General features: G+C 41.2%; 1 protein-coding gene across 1 annotated transcript in view; it reads left to right on the top strand.

Annotated features, from left to right (window-relative positions):
- Nucleotides 1-16,793, top strand: part of LOC145328477 (limbic system-associated membrane protein-like) — a 52,943-nt gene that overhangs the window by 14,595 nt on the left and 21,555 nt on the right. The window contains exons 5-8 of the mRNA XM_080172178.1: nt 4,751-4,824; nt 5,144-5,234; nt 5,597-5,633; nt 6,980-7,058. Coding sequence (XP_080028304.1) covers nt 4,751-4,824; nt 5,144-5,234; nt 5,597-5,633; nt 6,980-7,058 — 281 coding nt within the window. The remainder of the gene's footprint in view (nt 1-4,750; nt 4,825-5,143; nt 5,235-5,596; nt 5,634-6,979; nt 7,059-16,793) is intronic.

Raw genomic sequence — 16,793 nt, 5'->3', positions numbered from 1 at the left:
TGGTATCTAGGAGCACTGTATTCCTAGATAAGAAAATAGCCTAAAACATTCTCAATATTTTTAACTAAAAAAAAACTAAACCCATCGTTTATCATAGGGTGTACCTCATATGAACTCTGATCTTCTTGTTTGATAAGATTGTAACGCTGCATTTTGAAATTCTTTTTTTCAGAGGAGGGTTAGATTTTGTTCCTAAGGTGTAATTCACAGGTCAATGTTAATAATACGCCCTACTCTTCCCACCCCCAGCTGCAAAAAAAACTTGATAAACTCTACTGCCATTTTTAGGGTATATTATGATCAGGATTGGATTGTACATGTACAAAGTCACAATTTCCAAATATTTCCAAAAATAATTTTAGTCTTTGAAAGGAGCAATTACTTGTAGAAAAGTTATTTATATTCTTAAATCCAATCTCTATAACCCTGGTACAGTTGTAGAGAACAAATAAGTTTACAATTAATTGATTCAACTTTCTAATATCAATAAATTTTACTTTTGCCCTACAATAATACAACAACAAAAAATATAATTTTGATAGGGACAATTTTGTCCACTGTTCCAGCAGGAAGTTATAACAAATATATAATTCTGATATTAAAGTAATAGGGTGTTTGTTTATCTTTCTAATGCAGAAGATCTGAACAATAACAGAAAAAGTTTGGTGTTAGACCATCTTGTTTCCTCCAATCGTAAAAAAATTGCCCTCTCTCCCCCACAATAAAAGAGGGATAGAAGACATGGTTGATAATAGAGGGGCTAAAACCCTATAATGTATAGGAAGACCACAAAAAACCTACAGACTAGACAGACTGACACACCGACATAAGAGCTAAAGAAAAGCTTCACTTTTTAAAAAGACTGAATTCTAGCTAGTACCAAATTTTAAGTTATCTCAATTTTTTCAGTTGTTTTGTAGTAAATTTAAATTTTAGCATCCAACATTTGAAATGAAAGAAAACTTTGTAACTTCTGATCAAATATTTGAAAGTCAAAACTTTAGAAAATATTTATTAATGATTTTGCCAATCAAATTAAAGATAAACTGTGTACATTCACTTTTTGATGTTTTAGAACTAATAATGATTAAGATTTACGTACTTTTTAAGATTTTTTTAGTTAGGGCATAAAACAATCGATTTATTATCAATTATTATGTAATCCAATAAAGTGAAACATGTAGCTGGCTAAAGGAACGATCCCCACATTCACCCCTTTTACCTTCTCACCTCCCTTTCTACTGTATAAACAAACTGACCAATAAAAGATGTCAATGTTTTCAAACCTGTCATAATATCCAAGTATATATTTTACATAAATCATTATCTATAATACAAAGTAGAACGATGTCTGTCCGTCTGTCTGTCCGTCTGAAGCTTAAGATCTCAGTAACCACTGAACCGATTGGGCTCTACTCTTCAGGGAATATACCTACTGGTCCTGTGATGGTTTTAAGCTATTTTCTTGGGGAGTGGGACACCCCCAACCCCCCCAAAAAAATGAAAATACCCCCTCCCCCCAAATTTTTTTTTTTACTTTTTCTTTTTAAATCTAAAATACGAAAAATTAAGTTGATCAAACCTAGCAAAGCCCCTAGAGGCTAGGGGCGAAGCCGCTAGTCCTATTATATAAAGTAGTAAGAGTTTTTTGTCTGTCTCGAAGGATCTCGCTAACCGCTGAACCGATATTGTTCTCCTTTACAGTGAAGCTTCTTATAGGTCCTGGGAAGGTTTTTTTGGGGAGGGTGTCTTCACCCCCTCCCCCCAAAAAAATATTTTTTTACTCTTTTGAAACTCAAATTTAAAATGGGATGATGTCGACTTTTACCCCTACAACCTTAAGTGCCCCTAGAGGCTTCTAGGGGGCGTACCCGCTAGTCCATTCATAAAGTATTTATTTAATTTTTTTATGTAAAAATGAAACATTTGCTTCCTGTTGAAAAATTTTTGATTGATTTAACTGCATTGCTTCAGAGACATGGATGATTATGACCATAATTGTAAGAAAAGCACTTACAAATACAGAGAGGGAGGGGATAATGGACTGCTAGTTATAGTGGTACCCAAAGTTTTATAAACACATTCTCTATTTCTCACTTAATTTACTAAAAATTGGATACATTGGGTGGTTGCTTCAAACTACTTGCGTTCGAACTTTTCAATCTATAATAGAAATCTCCAAAAGGGGTTATTTTTTTTATCATAATTGGGGATGCACATAAATTATTCATCAATTGCCCTATTCCTTAAGATCCCCTGGTTAAAAAGCAATAAAATAGAAAACATAATATAAATCATAGTTTGATAAAAAATATTGATTGTAAATTTGTTCCTTTAAATTTGAAACATCAAAATTCGAGGTGGTTTATCTCACATTGCATCTGGACCAGAACTTATTGCGATGCAAATTTTATGGTTAGGTTAGGTTAAGTAAAGGTTTTTTATCCCAACAAGGATGGTACCACATAAGACAGCCGCAGGGGTCAGAACGTTTTTTTGAAACCGATTAATATCCGATGGATTAGAACCGGTTCTCAACCATACTGAAAAATAATGTATAGCATCGAATTACAGAATTTTGCGAAAATATTAGAATAAAATTATAAAATTTATACTAGTTTTGTGGAAAAACTTATAAATTTTTATATACCAAAGTACAAATATTACATGATCAAAAATGATTTAAAATTCTGAATATCTTTCCTTTCACGGTGTATAGCAGTTGGAAAAGAAAAAAAGTAATATTTCTTGAATATTGATTTATAACTGGAGAAGGAAAGAATTTGGAAAAATTTGCCCTTTTCTTTTACCTGGTTTAAACTTTGCTCCAGTTTAAGTTGAGAACTTGATTTTTTTATTGTGCAAATACTCTATAACTTAAGAATGTCCGTCTGTTTTGCTTATAATTTAAAAGATAGTATTCCTAATCCTATTATGCCTTTTATCAATGAGGATTTTAAAGTAGTTACACAAATAACAATTATTATATTATTACTTGGACTTATTATTACTTGGATGTTGCACCAGATTTTCATGTACTCGTAGATGGCTAAAATAACGCTACCCCCCTTCCACTTCTTGTGCCACATCCCCTACCCTCCTACTGGATAAAAGAAATGACCAATATAATTGAGGTCCATATTAGCATCCAAAATTGACGACAAATCCACATAATTTATATACATTGGCCTAACATAATAGATAAAAATAAAAAAGCTAAGAAAATATTCCCCTAATCTCTAAACGCATTAATAGTCTAAATAATATGATATTAATTAGATAGGAAAACCTTGTTAGTAGATTCAAAGCTACTCTATAACTTTTTATTCCATTAAACTTCAGGTACTTTGATTGGTTGGTTCATTAAGCGTCCTAACGTTGCAACAAACAGAAGGAATAATTTTGTTTATCATCGTTGCGGATGTACATAAATGCATCGTACATTGTGTTATCCCTTAAAATCCTTGATGAAAAGTCCATTAAGTCATGATTTCAAGCGCTTCAATGAATAGTCTACATAGTACAGAAGTGATAAAATTGTTTGTCATTTTTGGAGGTGGACATTTATTGTCTTATCCCTTAAGATCCCTGATAAACAGTAATTGATATATGGATTTGAAGATTTTTCAAAATAAAATTACTACACATTGTATTTTATCTACTGCCAAAAATATACTTTAATTAAGCATCAGTTATTTGTTTTCTGCTGCACAGATATGAACATAATGATTCTTGTTTTATTCTTATATTCATTTGTAGGATAAATAAGTATGTACATCTTTTATATAGGGAGCTATGAAATACAATAATATATGTAGGTGACTATGTCTGTCTGACTGTTTGTCCGTATCTCCTAATGTAATACAAAACGTCCTTTGCACTCCCTCTTGATTTTCTTCATTCATTCTTCACTCTCTCTCTCTCGTTTTATTTATGTATCTGTCTATCTAACTTTTTTCCTTTCTCTCTCTCTTTAAATATCGACTTTTGATCTATTGTTCCCTTTATCTATCTATTGTATTTATCTGTATTCATTTTTTGTAGCTAAAAATGTGAAGCACCCTAGTCAAGTCCCATTTGGAAAATATATTGATAAGGGGATTAATTAAGATGAGGCAAAGCAAATAGTTATAAGAACTATGGATAAAGCTTTTTCAAAATGAAAAATTTACATACTAGTTATAACACCCAAGCTAATAAAAGTTTTATTCTAAGGATGATAATATTAACATAAACATAATTCCATTTAAACATTTTCCGAAATATTCCCAGAAAAATAATGTGTCCATTAATTGTTACATCCAATGTCAAAGTCTGGCTTATAAAGTCCAAATTATAGTTTTCTTATCGTTTTTCCATTTCACACATCAAATAAGTATATTTTCTAATATAATAATTCTAGTGTCATAGTTTTGAAGTTGTAGCTTACTGCCATTTGTATAGCAAAAGCCGCCATCCATCTGACTATTAATATACATTCTGAAGCTAGTTAAATCATATGCTATATGCTCTATTCAAAATGAAAAGCAAACCGAATAGAAATTTTTGGGGGGAAGCAAATATTTGTCGATCCAGGGGTCATTTCTATTGGTATGGTGAAGATACCCTAGTTATAAACCTTGCCAGGACCTATAACAGCTTCACTGTAAAGAAGAACCGTTTCGGTTCAGCGGTTAACGAGATCATTCGCTACAGACAAAAAAAGCTTAATGCTTTAAAGTTTAAATAAGAGGATTCCCATTTTGTTTAGGTCGTAGTATGATATCTCAAGATACAAGACTGTCACTGGCAACTTCTAATAACAAAAACTCGTTAAGGTTACAGGTAAATCAGTTTACCCAGAATTATATAAAATCGAAATATATCTTTGACAGTAGGTTGCAGGCATTTGAAATTATCTTATAAATATAAAACAAAAAAGGTGCCATTTCACACCACTGCACTGGCAAAATTAGGTGGATTGGATAAACCCCTAGGTTTACCTCACCCTGCAACGCCCTAGACAAGGCTCTATTCTCTCTATCTATCTATCTATCTATCTATCTATCTATCTATCTATCTATCTATCTATCTATCTATCTATCTATCTATCTATCCATCTATCTTTCTATATATTTATCTATCTATCTATCTATCTATCTAGAAAGTAACGCCAGAAGACAGAGGTAACTATACCTGTGAGGTGACAACAAAGCATAAAATCCTCCAACTTCACCACACATTAACTGTCCTAGGTAAACATAATTTTATCAGAATAATGACATTTTTATGCCATAAATGAAATTGGTTTTATATAGCATGAATTACTCGGTGATTTAAGCACAAATAATCACCATTCCTTATTTTTTGAAATTTGAGAAAGTAGTATTTTCCCATGTTTGCACTGCGGGGCTGCACAATATTGCCTAACCTAACCTTACATGCAAATAAATGAAAAACTAAAACTCCCAATTATTATAAATCATTTCAAAGATAATTTGGAATGGTTTATAAATAAACAAAATACAAAACCAAGTTTATGTGATATTAAGCTAAATTCTTAATGTTTAGCAAAAAAACAAATGAATGAAAACTGTATAAAATATTGTTATTTCAGTTCATCCAACAATTTCTGCTGTTTCAAGATTAGTAAGGTAATTATATAAATTAAAGAGTAGCTATTCTAGAAATCAAAATGTTTGGCGCTAGATATTTTTTTATAATTTAAAGTTTTTTGGAACTTGTCTATGAATTATAGTTACAATACCCAGGAACAATGAAAATTACTTCATAAAAAGAGGCCCAATGAATTACTATGAATGATTTAATGCCATCCTATACTCGAAATCAGCGAGGTAATAACGAAGAGCTCTCATGAGACAGCGTGTCAAGTCATACTTGAACGTGGAGCTTAAGCTGTCCCTGGTGGCTATACAAAAGTGTCTCAACATACTCCGAAAGTCTTAGGCCCGAACCCTAAGAATTTAAGGCTAATCAAACAAAAATAATGTTATGGTAAATAACAAAACAAAAAATAACAAAAAAAACTGTAAGTAATGAATGTGAAGCTTACCTAAAGTTTGAAAAAGAAAAAAACCGGAACGGAAAGAAAAACAAAACTTACCGTATTATTCTAAAAATGTAATGCATTTACAGTAGCCAAAGTGTAAAGGCAAAAGAAAGACAAAATTTGTCTTTAACTTTTAAATTCCTTTCATCATATTTTCTGATTCCAACATATAACAATCCATTACCCCAACCCTTCAACCCCCCCCCCCCCCACCCCCACCATCCCATCTTTCTTCAAACTTATATCCATCCCAGTCATCAAAATTACGTATTTATGAAGCTTCTTTTGGTTAGGTTTGGCTATATAAGCTTAAATAAAGCCCTAGAGGGCCTGTGCCTTTAAGGGCTAATACCTCACTTTATAAGAAACTATGACAGAGGATAGAAGCAAGAGTCGGCTATGCCAATACGTCCAAGAGGGGGTAGGTAATGGGGTTGTATACATTTTTTCTTTTCCATAACAAACTGAACATCCTTAAGCAAAGCAAAACTAAAATTTTAAGGTAATATACCAATGAAATATTTTTGGGGATAAAAAACAATTTTACATTCTTTGCAAAACACCCACGCCACATACCCCAAAAAAATACTTATTGCCCCTCCCACTATTTTTATTTTTAACCCACACATACTTTTAAGGTCTGCTTGTTGATAAAAGAAACGAGCTTTTTTTAACAATCTTTACAATTGTATTTATTTATATTTAGAGAATGAATGTAGAATATACGTGGATATTATGACAGGGGAAAAATTGTCGTTGATTTAGCTTGCTAACATGGAACTCATTTTTAGTTAGTTCAGTATGAGGGGAGAGGATTATGTAAAGAGGTATTAAGAAAGGAATCGTTAATTTAGCTGTGTGTTTCACTTTATTAGAGAACATGAAAATCTGGTGTAAGATCCAAGTAATGATATATCATCCATTATTTAGAGTGACTGAGTATGAGGAAGCCATATTGAAATGTGAGTTCTCAGGTCTACCCAACCCCACTGTCAACTGGTACTCGGAGGTAATTAGCATTTCAATCAAAATTAAATTTGTAAACAACCTTTTACTGCAAGACTTTTGTTTGGGAGTCCCATGTACCCCCCCCCCTCCCTCCCCCTTATTTGATTACTCATTTCTTAGTTCTTTTGTTGTTTTCGATTGACCAAAATTCAATTAGTACTGTCCAAACTTTTCCACCAATAATTTGAATCTACAAAAGCCAGAGCGGAAGATTTTGTTTATCATAATTATGGATGTATTTCATATTTATTCAAACATTTTATTCATATTTTGTCCTAAACTTGATTGTCAGGAGGTATTTCTATATTTTTAGATTACTTAAATGTTTTAATCATAAAATAAAGAATCAAATATTTTTTCTCGTTTATGTAGAATCATTTGAATAACAAAATTAAATGTTGTTGAATTTTCGTTTTAATTTAAATAAAATACCTAGCGAATAGAATTATAAATTTAGTTAATTACATTCAAACGAATTTTTCTCATTTTAATGTAAATTTTTGGATGATAAATAGAAGGGCTCGGCAGCCGCGTGTAATTTTTTTTATACACAAGCGGGTTTAAATTTGAGACATATGCGTGGCTGAGCTGCGGCTGGTGAGCCCTGTTAAATACGTACATTAGTTAAATAGTATTTTAAGCCTCTCTATCATAGAATATTAACATTTTAGTAGCCAATAAAGGCTAGAATAAAAAAAACTTTAAAGACAATAAAAGAGCAAAAGTCATTAGACTAGCGTCTGCGCATTTAACCTTTAGACGCTTTGCATTTGAAGTCAAAGACAAAGAGCAGAAAAATAGCATAAAACCAATACTGGACCTTTGTAAATTATAGGAGTTTATAGGTTAAACGAGATCCAACTAACAAAATAAAAAAAACTTACTACTTTATATGAGAAAATAACGTTACTTTAGTAATGAAATAAACTTAAAAGTCTTGATCTATAATTGTACACCCCTATATACCAGATTTCAAATTATATTTACATCAAAAACATTATGTAACTGTTTTTCAACCAAATTAAAAATTTAATGTACTTTTATTTCATTTAGACTTTCAAGAGAAAAATAACTAAAAATCAGTTTTCAACAAGTAATAAATAACAGAATTACAATTGAAATATTTAAGTTATTACATTATGAGATCACTAGCGGCTTCGCCCTTAGCCTCTAGGGGCTTCGCCCTATAAAGTAATGGGAAGTCAACCCTCCTAAATAGAAATATTCAAAAAATTATTCTTTGTTTAATTACTCTGTGGTAAAATTAAACCCAGGTTGTGCGTTTTATGCACAAAAATTTTTATTTGTACAAATTAAACCCAGGTTGTTTGCCGTATACACAAAAATTTCAATTCGTAAAAATTAAACCTAGGTTGTTCGCATACACAAAAATTAAAATTAAATAAAATATTTAAATTTTTTTTTTGGGGGGGGGGATTCATGGGGGCCTCTCCCCATGTTGCAGTGGGGTTTCCCCACCCCAATTACTGGTTTGTTTACAAAAATTTAAAATTTTGGAAGTGGGGATTTTTTTATTTTTGGGGGGTTGGGGTGTCCCACCTCCCAAGAAAATAGCTTAAAACCACCAGAGGACCAGTAGGTATATTCCCAGAAGGGTTGAGCCCAATTTGATCAACAGTTACTGAGATTTTACAAAAAATCTTTGGGGGGTGGTTTTTTTTATTTTTGGGGGGTTTGGGTGTCCCACCCCCCCAAGAAAATAGCCTAAAACCACCACAGGACCAGTAGGTATATTCCCTGAAGAGTAGAATCCGATCGATTCAGTGGTTACCGAGATCTTAAGGGACGGACGGACAGACAGACGGACAGACGGTCAGACTGACAGACATCAAGCTACTTTGTATTATAGATATAAGTGAATCGCTAAAGCCTGTAATATTTTAATCGACATAATAATACTAGGATGTTGCACCAGACTTTCATGTACTCTGATAAAGTGATACTCGCAGCTGTCCAAATTAACGAACCCTCCTTACACCCCCTTTACCCAATCCCTCCCGATGAACGAACTGACAGCTAAATGTGGTCCATATTAGCATATTTTCCTACATTTTCCCCTGTCTATATATCCACGAATTCTATATCTTTTAATATTTCCCAAACTAATTTATTAAAATATTCTAATTATGATAAATATGTAGACTTTAAGTTTGGGAAAAAAAGAGTGTCAAGCAAAAAATAAGCTTTTAGTAGTGTATGATTTTCTTGGCCGCTGTTAAAGTTACTAGTGGCTTCGCCAACTGGTACATGGAGCTAACGAGAGTAAGGGGAAGAAAAATAGCTTAAAACCATCCCAAGACTTTGAATGATAAATAAGATAGACTAATATCAGTTGGATCAGTAGTTAGCAAGATCTTGACAGACAACAAAACCCTAAACATCATATTGTTATTCTGTGGTATTCGGCAACCGTGAGCCATGCCTATGGCACCCCTGATCTTGGGTTCGGTGGAGGGTCAATGGCCCTCCCCCGAGTCCTGGGGAAGGGGTCTAGTGACCCCCTCCCTACGCTTAGAATTAATGATTGAATCTGTCATGTTTATTATGGTTAACTGTATTCTTAATTCTCCCCCACCCTTTTCAGGGATGGGGGATCATTATTGCCCAAACTGACCATTGTATATGTATTATTTATGCTTTTATGTTATGATTATTTATTCCTATCCATGTAATTATTGTTTGTTGTATATAGCTTCAGTATCTTTTAAACCTTCAATAAAGTGACAACTGAAATAGATGTTGATCATTATCTAGTGAAAGCTAGAGAAGCGTAGCTTCTCTATAGTAAGGTGTCCACGTCTGTCACACTGCCGTAATCTAATTGAACTCCGGTGTCTGCCATTTATCCTCGGCGGATACCACAACTTTGGTGACAGCTGTGTGAGATTACGGCGAACCACAAGTGTAGAGCAGACGCGCATCTGAGGCTAAGGTACTCCCAGCAGTGAATCTGGCAAAACTGAAGCAAGCAACCTGAATTACCCACCCTGGACAGCAAAGTTTAACTCTGCATCCGGCAGTTGTGGAAGCGAGACAGCGAAATTTGACGAATAACCGTGAGCAGCGCTGATATCTAACGGAGAATTGAGCGCCAAAAGGGCTGAAACAGGCCTGCGGACCGGCTGAAACAAGCCAAATAAGTGTAAACGGCTGGAAATAGGCCAACTTTACTGCAAGAGATAGCAGGATCCGAACCAGTGGCGCAAGCAGGACGGGACATTCCCTGCCGCCATCAGCTGGATTTGGATCAGCGGCGCCAGCAGGACGGGACATTCCCTGCCGCCGATAGGCTGAAACATGCCACATAGCTGCAAGCTGCGAGCTAACATACGAGTGTAATGCACCAGAACAGAGAAAAACTACGTCAACTCCGAGTATCCTGAGAAGCTACAACGCAGCCACCCATCTAGAAAAACAGATATTATGTTACATTGCAGGGATTACCACCCTGGTGTTATGGCCAAACAATAGATTTATGAGCAAAGCTTGGCAAACAAATTGTTGTGTTGTGATAAATCTAAGAATAGAACAGGCTTGGATTATTGTGTATTGTGATAACAGCTAAAAATAGAACAGAGTTGGTAAACAAATCTGTTATGCAATTGTGATAAGGACAAAAATAGAAGCTAGATGTAATATAATAAAGACCCTGATATACAATCAAAATATCTCAAGCCCACAGCACAACAACAATACACCCCTTATTCCAAGGGAAAGGGAGGAGCCCCTCTCCAGGCAAATACAATCAGGGTGATATAATAGATAAGCCTAGGATTAAGAAGAAAAGGCACTATTACACCAGCACACAGTTACCCCCCTCCCTCACAGGGGGAACGGACGGAGTTACCCCCGTCCCCTCACGCGCTTCCCCCTTCCTACCCACACTAGACTAAGTCCGTCTGTAGTGTGGGGCTAGCGATCGGACACACAGAGCGCCATTCACGGGTAGCGCAACAGAGTGCGGAAAATATCATAAATCCAACGGACGAAGCGGACCAATGAGAGAGCGAGTTGAGGGGTGAGAGCGCGTTTTCCCCGTGTGCGCGGATTTGACGGCGCGGACGCGCGTTACAAGGACAGGAGATTCCACGCACACACACACACACACACACTCACACCGGAGCGGAGCTACTCCATAGCATTTAACAGGGGTATTTTTAGCAAATAAAGAATTACAAGCTTCTTTCCTTCTAGCTCTAGTGTGATAAAGGAAAACCCAATCAGTTCCTGACAGCAGTTCAGACCCTCAACATCTATCTACCTCTACCAGCCTACCCTACAACCTCAACACCTAACTAGTGATAAGTACAGCTAAGTTATATCTTTGCAACTAAGCTCCCAACCTAGTGATACACACAGTGTTGGCTGTTAGGCTAGGAAGCCTCAAGTGACAAACCATTCATTTTAGTACTGTATAACTTTGTGCCCGCCGTTGCACCGTTGACCCAATGGACCAGCATCAAGCCCCAGGAGGTGACCAAGCCCCAGGATGGCTCCAGGATGACCCTCAGCCGGCCCCAGCCGAGTACCGCAAGCTGATGCTGAGCAATCTGCCGGAGTTTAGAGGGCCGCCCAAGCAATCCTGGTCGGCACATATCCGCAGACTCGAGATGTCATGGGCGGCTTACCGCGTGCCACCTCATGATTCCCTCAACCGCCGCAACGCCCTCCTACTGTCACTGGTAGGGCAAGCGGCGGAAATGGCGTCCCATCTGTTTGGCGAGGCAGGCCAAGCCTTGACCTACGAACAGGTCAAGACCGAGTGTGAATTGCTATTTCGCCCTGCTTTTGAATCCCAAACGCTTAAACAAGCGTTTAGGGATTACAAGCAACACTCGACAGAACCTATACAAGCGTACATATCAACTAAGTGCGCCTTGTATAGGGACGCCTACAACCATGAGGATCTTGAGTTGTTGGTGGACGAATTAAATCGTGGAATTCGTAACGCCAATGTAAAACGCCTCATGATGAACCATGAAATTACGAGTGTACCTGAGTACACTCGTAAGGCCATGTTCACCGTGACCATGGTTACTAAGCAACTGAAGGAAGGTGTGTGCTTAGTGGACTCGACCGACGGGCTGACTGGATCTGCCTGCATCCAGTTGCCCCAATATGACGAGTCGGAGCCAATGGAGATTGGCTCCTTGGCTCCGGGTCTCCACCAGATGGGGAAGGTCGCTCCAGATGACAAGGTTCCAGGCCGCTGCTACCGCTGCCAGGGGAGAGGCCACCGAGCTCGAGACTGCCCAACGCCTGTGGAAGTTAACCTAGAGGAGAGACGCACCCAGCCACGCCGTGACCGTTCTGCCAAGTGTGAGCGTTGCCACTATGACGGTCACACGGCGGTCGATTGTAGAGCTGACTGGGCCCAGGTAGCCAGCCGCAGGCGCACCGCCGACAAGGGTGCCCCTCCAGGGAAGCCCAGCAGAGTGGCCCATATGGAAGGGAGCGCGCCCCCAGCACCACCACAGCAAGCAGCCGCCCCCAGAGCTGCGGACCGAGCCGATGGGATGCCGCAGTTTGGGACTGTCCCAGCTAGGATCAACGTACTGGGCGGCGCGGCTGAACCCAACCGGGTTGGCCTAGGCTTCAGTCTTAACCATCTGGGGCCAGAGCTGATACAGCCCAACAACATAGCCGAGCCAGAGGTGCTGAGGCCCCAGCCTTTTAGCCTCAACATGATGGAACCTGCCCGACTGAGCCTACCCAGCAAGAGTGGAGGGGCGCTGCCCAGCGTCCCTGAGACGGTGTATGGGGAGGTCCTGGCAGCCGCCGAACGAGAGAGGCAGGAGGTGCTAGCCAGCACCTCTGCATCGATGTATGGGACGCCACCCGGCGTCGCCACCTGGGATGATGGGGGGGTGCTATCCAGCGCCTCCCACCTGTTGCCTGGGGCGACAACCGTCGCCGCCACCGAGATACCTGGATCCTGGAACGAGCCAGCCTCCAACCTGATGTCTGGGGCGACAACCGTCGCCGCCACCGAGAGACCTGAGTCCTGGAACGAGCCAGCGGTCCCAGAGGAAGGGGTGACACCCGTCACCCCCAGTCAGCCAGCGCCACCAGCCTGCAGGGAGAGCCCAGCTACACGCCATCCAGAGCCCCCTGCCAGCCAAGGGAACCCAGCTGCTCAACATCAGGATAAGTTGAATTTGTTAAATGTGTTGTATCCAAGATATTGTAAACACCCAGCCTTGCCTGTGCCCCCTGCACCAGAGGCTGGGGAGACTGAAATTTGGGAAAATAAGGACTTGCCTGTGCCACATGCACCTGAGTTCCTAGGGCAGGGGAGGGAAGTGAGTAAGGGCGAGCCTGTGCCACATGCACTTCAGCCCCATGCCACTGGGCATGCTTTGGACAAGGGAAGGGAGCACTTAGGGCTAGGGGAGCCGACACCCAGGCAAGTGCCAGTCGCTTGCCAGTCTGTCATTGGGGAGGGTATCGGGGTGCCTCGGCCGCATACAGATAACGCTCAATGGAAACTTGTATCTAGCCAGGAGCAGCCCAGCCGTGTCCAGTCCCAAGAAGCAGCCGTGACCAGAGCTGCAGATCCCCAGCCGCGTGTACGAGGAAGATGGTTGCCTGGAAGCCTCTCCCATTGGTGGATGGTCCTGTGGGGCCTCCTGCTGGCAGCCGTGTGGCCTACAACCAGCTACGTCCTGGTGGGGTGGGACTGTGCCAACCCCACCCATGTCACGTCTTACAATAAAGAAAAGATGTGTAACACGGAGCCCCTACACCAGGAGGTGCCCCTGGGCCATGAAGTGCACGTCCTGCAGCAAGTCAAGGTGAGGGAAACCACTGGGTACAGTTGTCAGCTCACTGTGTCCCAGTGGACATTCAGGTGTGGGGTATGGGGTCACCTCAAGGTGACCTCGGTCCCCACCCTCATGAGGCCAACCAAGATAGACCCAGAAGCGTGCCGAGACCTGGCCAGGAACCGAGTCTACACGTTGCCAGGCAAGACCCAGCCACTGACGTTCCAGCTGAACCACCCCCTGTTCTTCACCATCGACATGGTGGGCGCCCTCGTCAACAGCCCCGAGGGGGTGGGTTGCGAGGGGGAGGACGTCCACTTTGAGGGCCAGCTATACCGCAACGAATTAGTGCTCCAGGAGCGACGGCTGCTGGTCAAGGAGGAGACCTATGTGGTGGAGGATGGACGGGTGGAGTCCCAGTCTGACCACCTGACCCTAGAGTGTCCCCATTCTGAGCTGTCCTGCATCACTGGGGAAGCAACCTACGTGTGGGACCACCTGGGAAGAGATTGCCCCTTGAGGCTGATCCGCAGCCTCCAGCCCAGCCTGGTGATGGATGCATATCTGGTTGACCATCAGGCCCAGTTTTTCATCAACATGACCAACCCCACCTCGATTGTGAACTGCGACTTCGAGGCCCATGCCACAAACCATCCAGCGTTGTTCGTGGCAGCTGACCCAGCCGCGGCTGCGCTGCCCAGAGTGTCGGCCAGGGATGTTGACGTTCCCCTTCAAGCACAGATACATGCAGGTTATATTGGGTTTACCCTGGAAACGCGCATGAAAAGCACCGCAGCAGAAGAAGTAGCGGCCAACTGCTGGAAGCTCCAGCAACTAGACCCGGCCCACCCGGTGCGTGTCCAGGGGAGCACGTTCTCGGTACTGAGGGGAGACATCCTGCTGCAGCTGACCTGCCAACGTCACAAGTACGTTGTCCGCGAACACAAGGAGTGTTGGGACAAAGTGCCAGTAGAGCCCACAGGTTTTGTAGACGCTGTGACACGGGTATACAGTGAACACGCCACCAAGATTCCCTGCTCCTCCACCTACCCCCTGACTGTGCACGCGGAGGAAGGCTGGATAGAGTTAACCCCCGCTCCCAAGAAGAGGCCACCCCCGCTGGATACGCCTAAGCAGTTGTTGACAGAACCCTTAGATGACTTCAGTTCAGGTGGCTTGTATTCGCAGGCTGAGTTGAACGACTGGCAACAACTGCTGGCGTTCCCAGCATACAAGAGTGCCATGCTGACCGGCCTATCCTATGGCTCCTGCGTTCAGCAAGGCAGCTGTTCGGCCACAGGAGACCATGGGATAGTGTCCTACAACATTGACCGACTGGCGGAGGAAGGAGAGGCAGCCCTGGATGTCTGGGCAGGATTTAGACAAGCCATCCACGAGTGGGGAGATGGCGCAGCCATACTGTGTTTGCTGTTGTTGATCCTCAAACTGCTGGGGGACCTAACCATCATTTCCCTGGCAGCAGCACAGGGAGGAGTCCGGGCAGCCCTGAATGCGATATCACAAGTGTTCCTGTACCATCCAGCTTTATATAGGAAAGCGCTGGCTAGAGCCAGGCTCAACCATGCCAAGTCCCGGGACTTTTCAGTGGACTGGGATGCCATTCCCATCGGCAGGGAAGCAGCCGAGGAAATGGTGTCTATGAAATCAACTGACAGCGGGCATGACCGCCCAGGTAGGCCAGGACCGCCCTCTGGCAGACCCCGCGGCCCCTCAGGAGGACAGGCCGCTGCTCAGACGATCAACCTGGCAGCCAGTGCCCCAGCCGCTGCCAACAACAACCAGCAGGCCCCACTGCTGACTGTTCCAGCAACAACTGTGCCACCAGCAAACCTGATACCTGCCGGCGCTGACCAACGTGTCCAACCCAAGTCAGCCTCTGCCTTCTACCCCACATTGGGAGCCCATCAACCCTAAGAAGATACTCACCACTAGGATTCCATTGAATCATTATCGTTTGTATATATTTTAGCCCTAAGGAGCGGACCGAAGGCCTCAACCACTGTCGGAAGTCTGGTAGGGAAACCACCTCCCAGCCTTCCGAGGGGAGAGTTGTGGTATTCGGCAACCGTGAGCCATGCCTATGGCACCCCTGATCTGGGGTTCGGTGGAGGGTCAATGGCCCTCCCCCGAGTCCTGGGGAAGGGGTCTAGTGACCCCCTCCCTACGCTTAGAATTAATGATTGAATCTGTCATGTTTATTATGGTTAACTGTATTCTTAATTCTCCCCCACCCTTTTCAGGGATGGGGGATCATTATTGCCCAAACTGACCATTGTATATGTATTATTTATGCTTTTATGTTATGATTATTTATTCCTATCCATGTAATTATTGTTTGTTGTATATAGCTTCAGTATCTTTTAAACCTTCAATAAAGTGACAACTGAAATAGATGTTGATCATTATCTAGTGAAAGCTAGAGAAGCGTAGCTTCTCTATAGTAAGGTGTCCACGTCTGTCACACTGCCGTAATCTAATTGAACTCCGGTGTCTGCCATTTATCCTCGGCGGATACCACAATTCCATGAATTTGAACACTCTTGAAGTCTTAATCAATAGAAATCTAATATTTAACTAACTATTTCAATTCAACCATCCAAAAATGGAGTAGCTATGTAAGTTTAAAATCCCCTATCAGTTTAAAACAAATTTAAAATAAGGGGTAGTAGTTTTCATTTGTTTGTATATTACTTTAGGTCAGATTAGGTTAGGTTTTTTACAGGGTAGCCCAAAAAGGGTTACGGAACCGCAAGTATAGGCCTCCAAGAGTTTGGGCAACCGGCAGGGGTTTAGACATCAGCTTATAACAATAACGAAAATAATTCGGATAAAAAACACGAAACCTATGCGTGTTTTTCAGCTGTCGTTGGAGGCAATATATATTGACGACCTCTTCATTTCCCCCCCAAATACTATTTTAGATATATTTC

The sequence above is a fragment of the Acartia tonsa genome, chromosome 9, assembly GCF_053477335.1.
Source record: "Acartia tonsa isolate MP-2025a chromosome 9, ASM5347733v1, whole genome shotgun sequence".
NCBI lineage: Eukaryota > Metazoa > Arthropoda > Copepoda > Calanoida > Acartiidae > Acartia > Acartia tonsa.
This window is presented reverse-complemented; position numbering and strand designations above follow the sequence as displayed.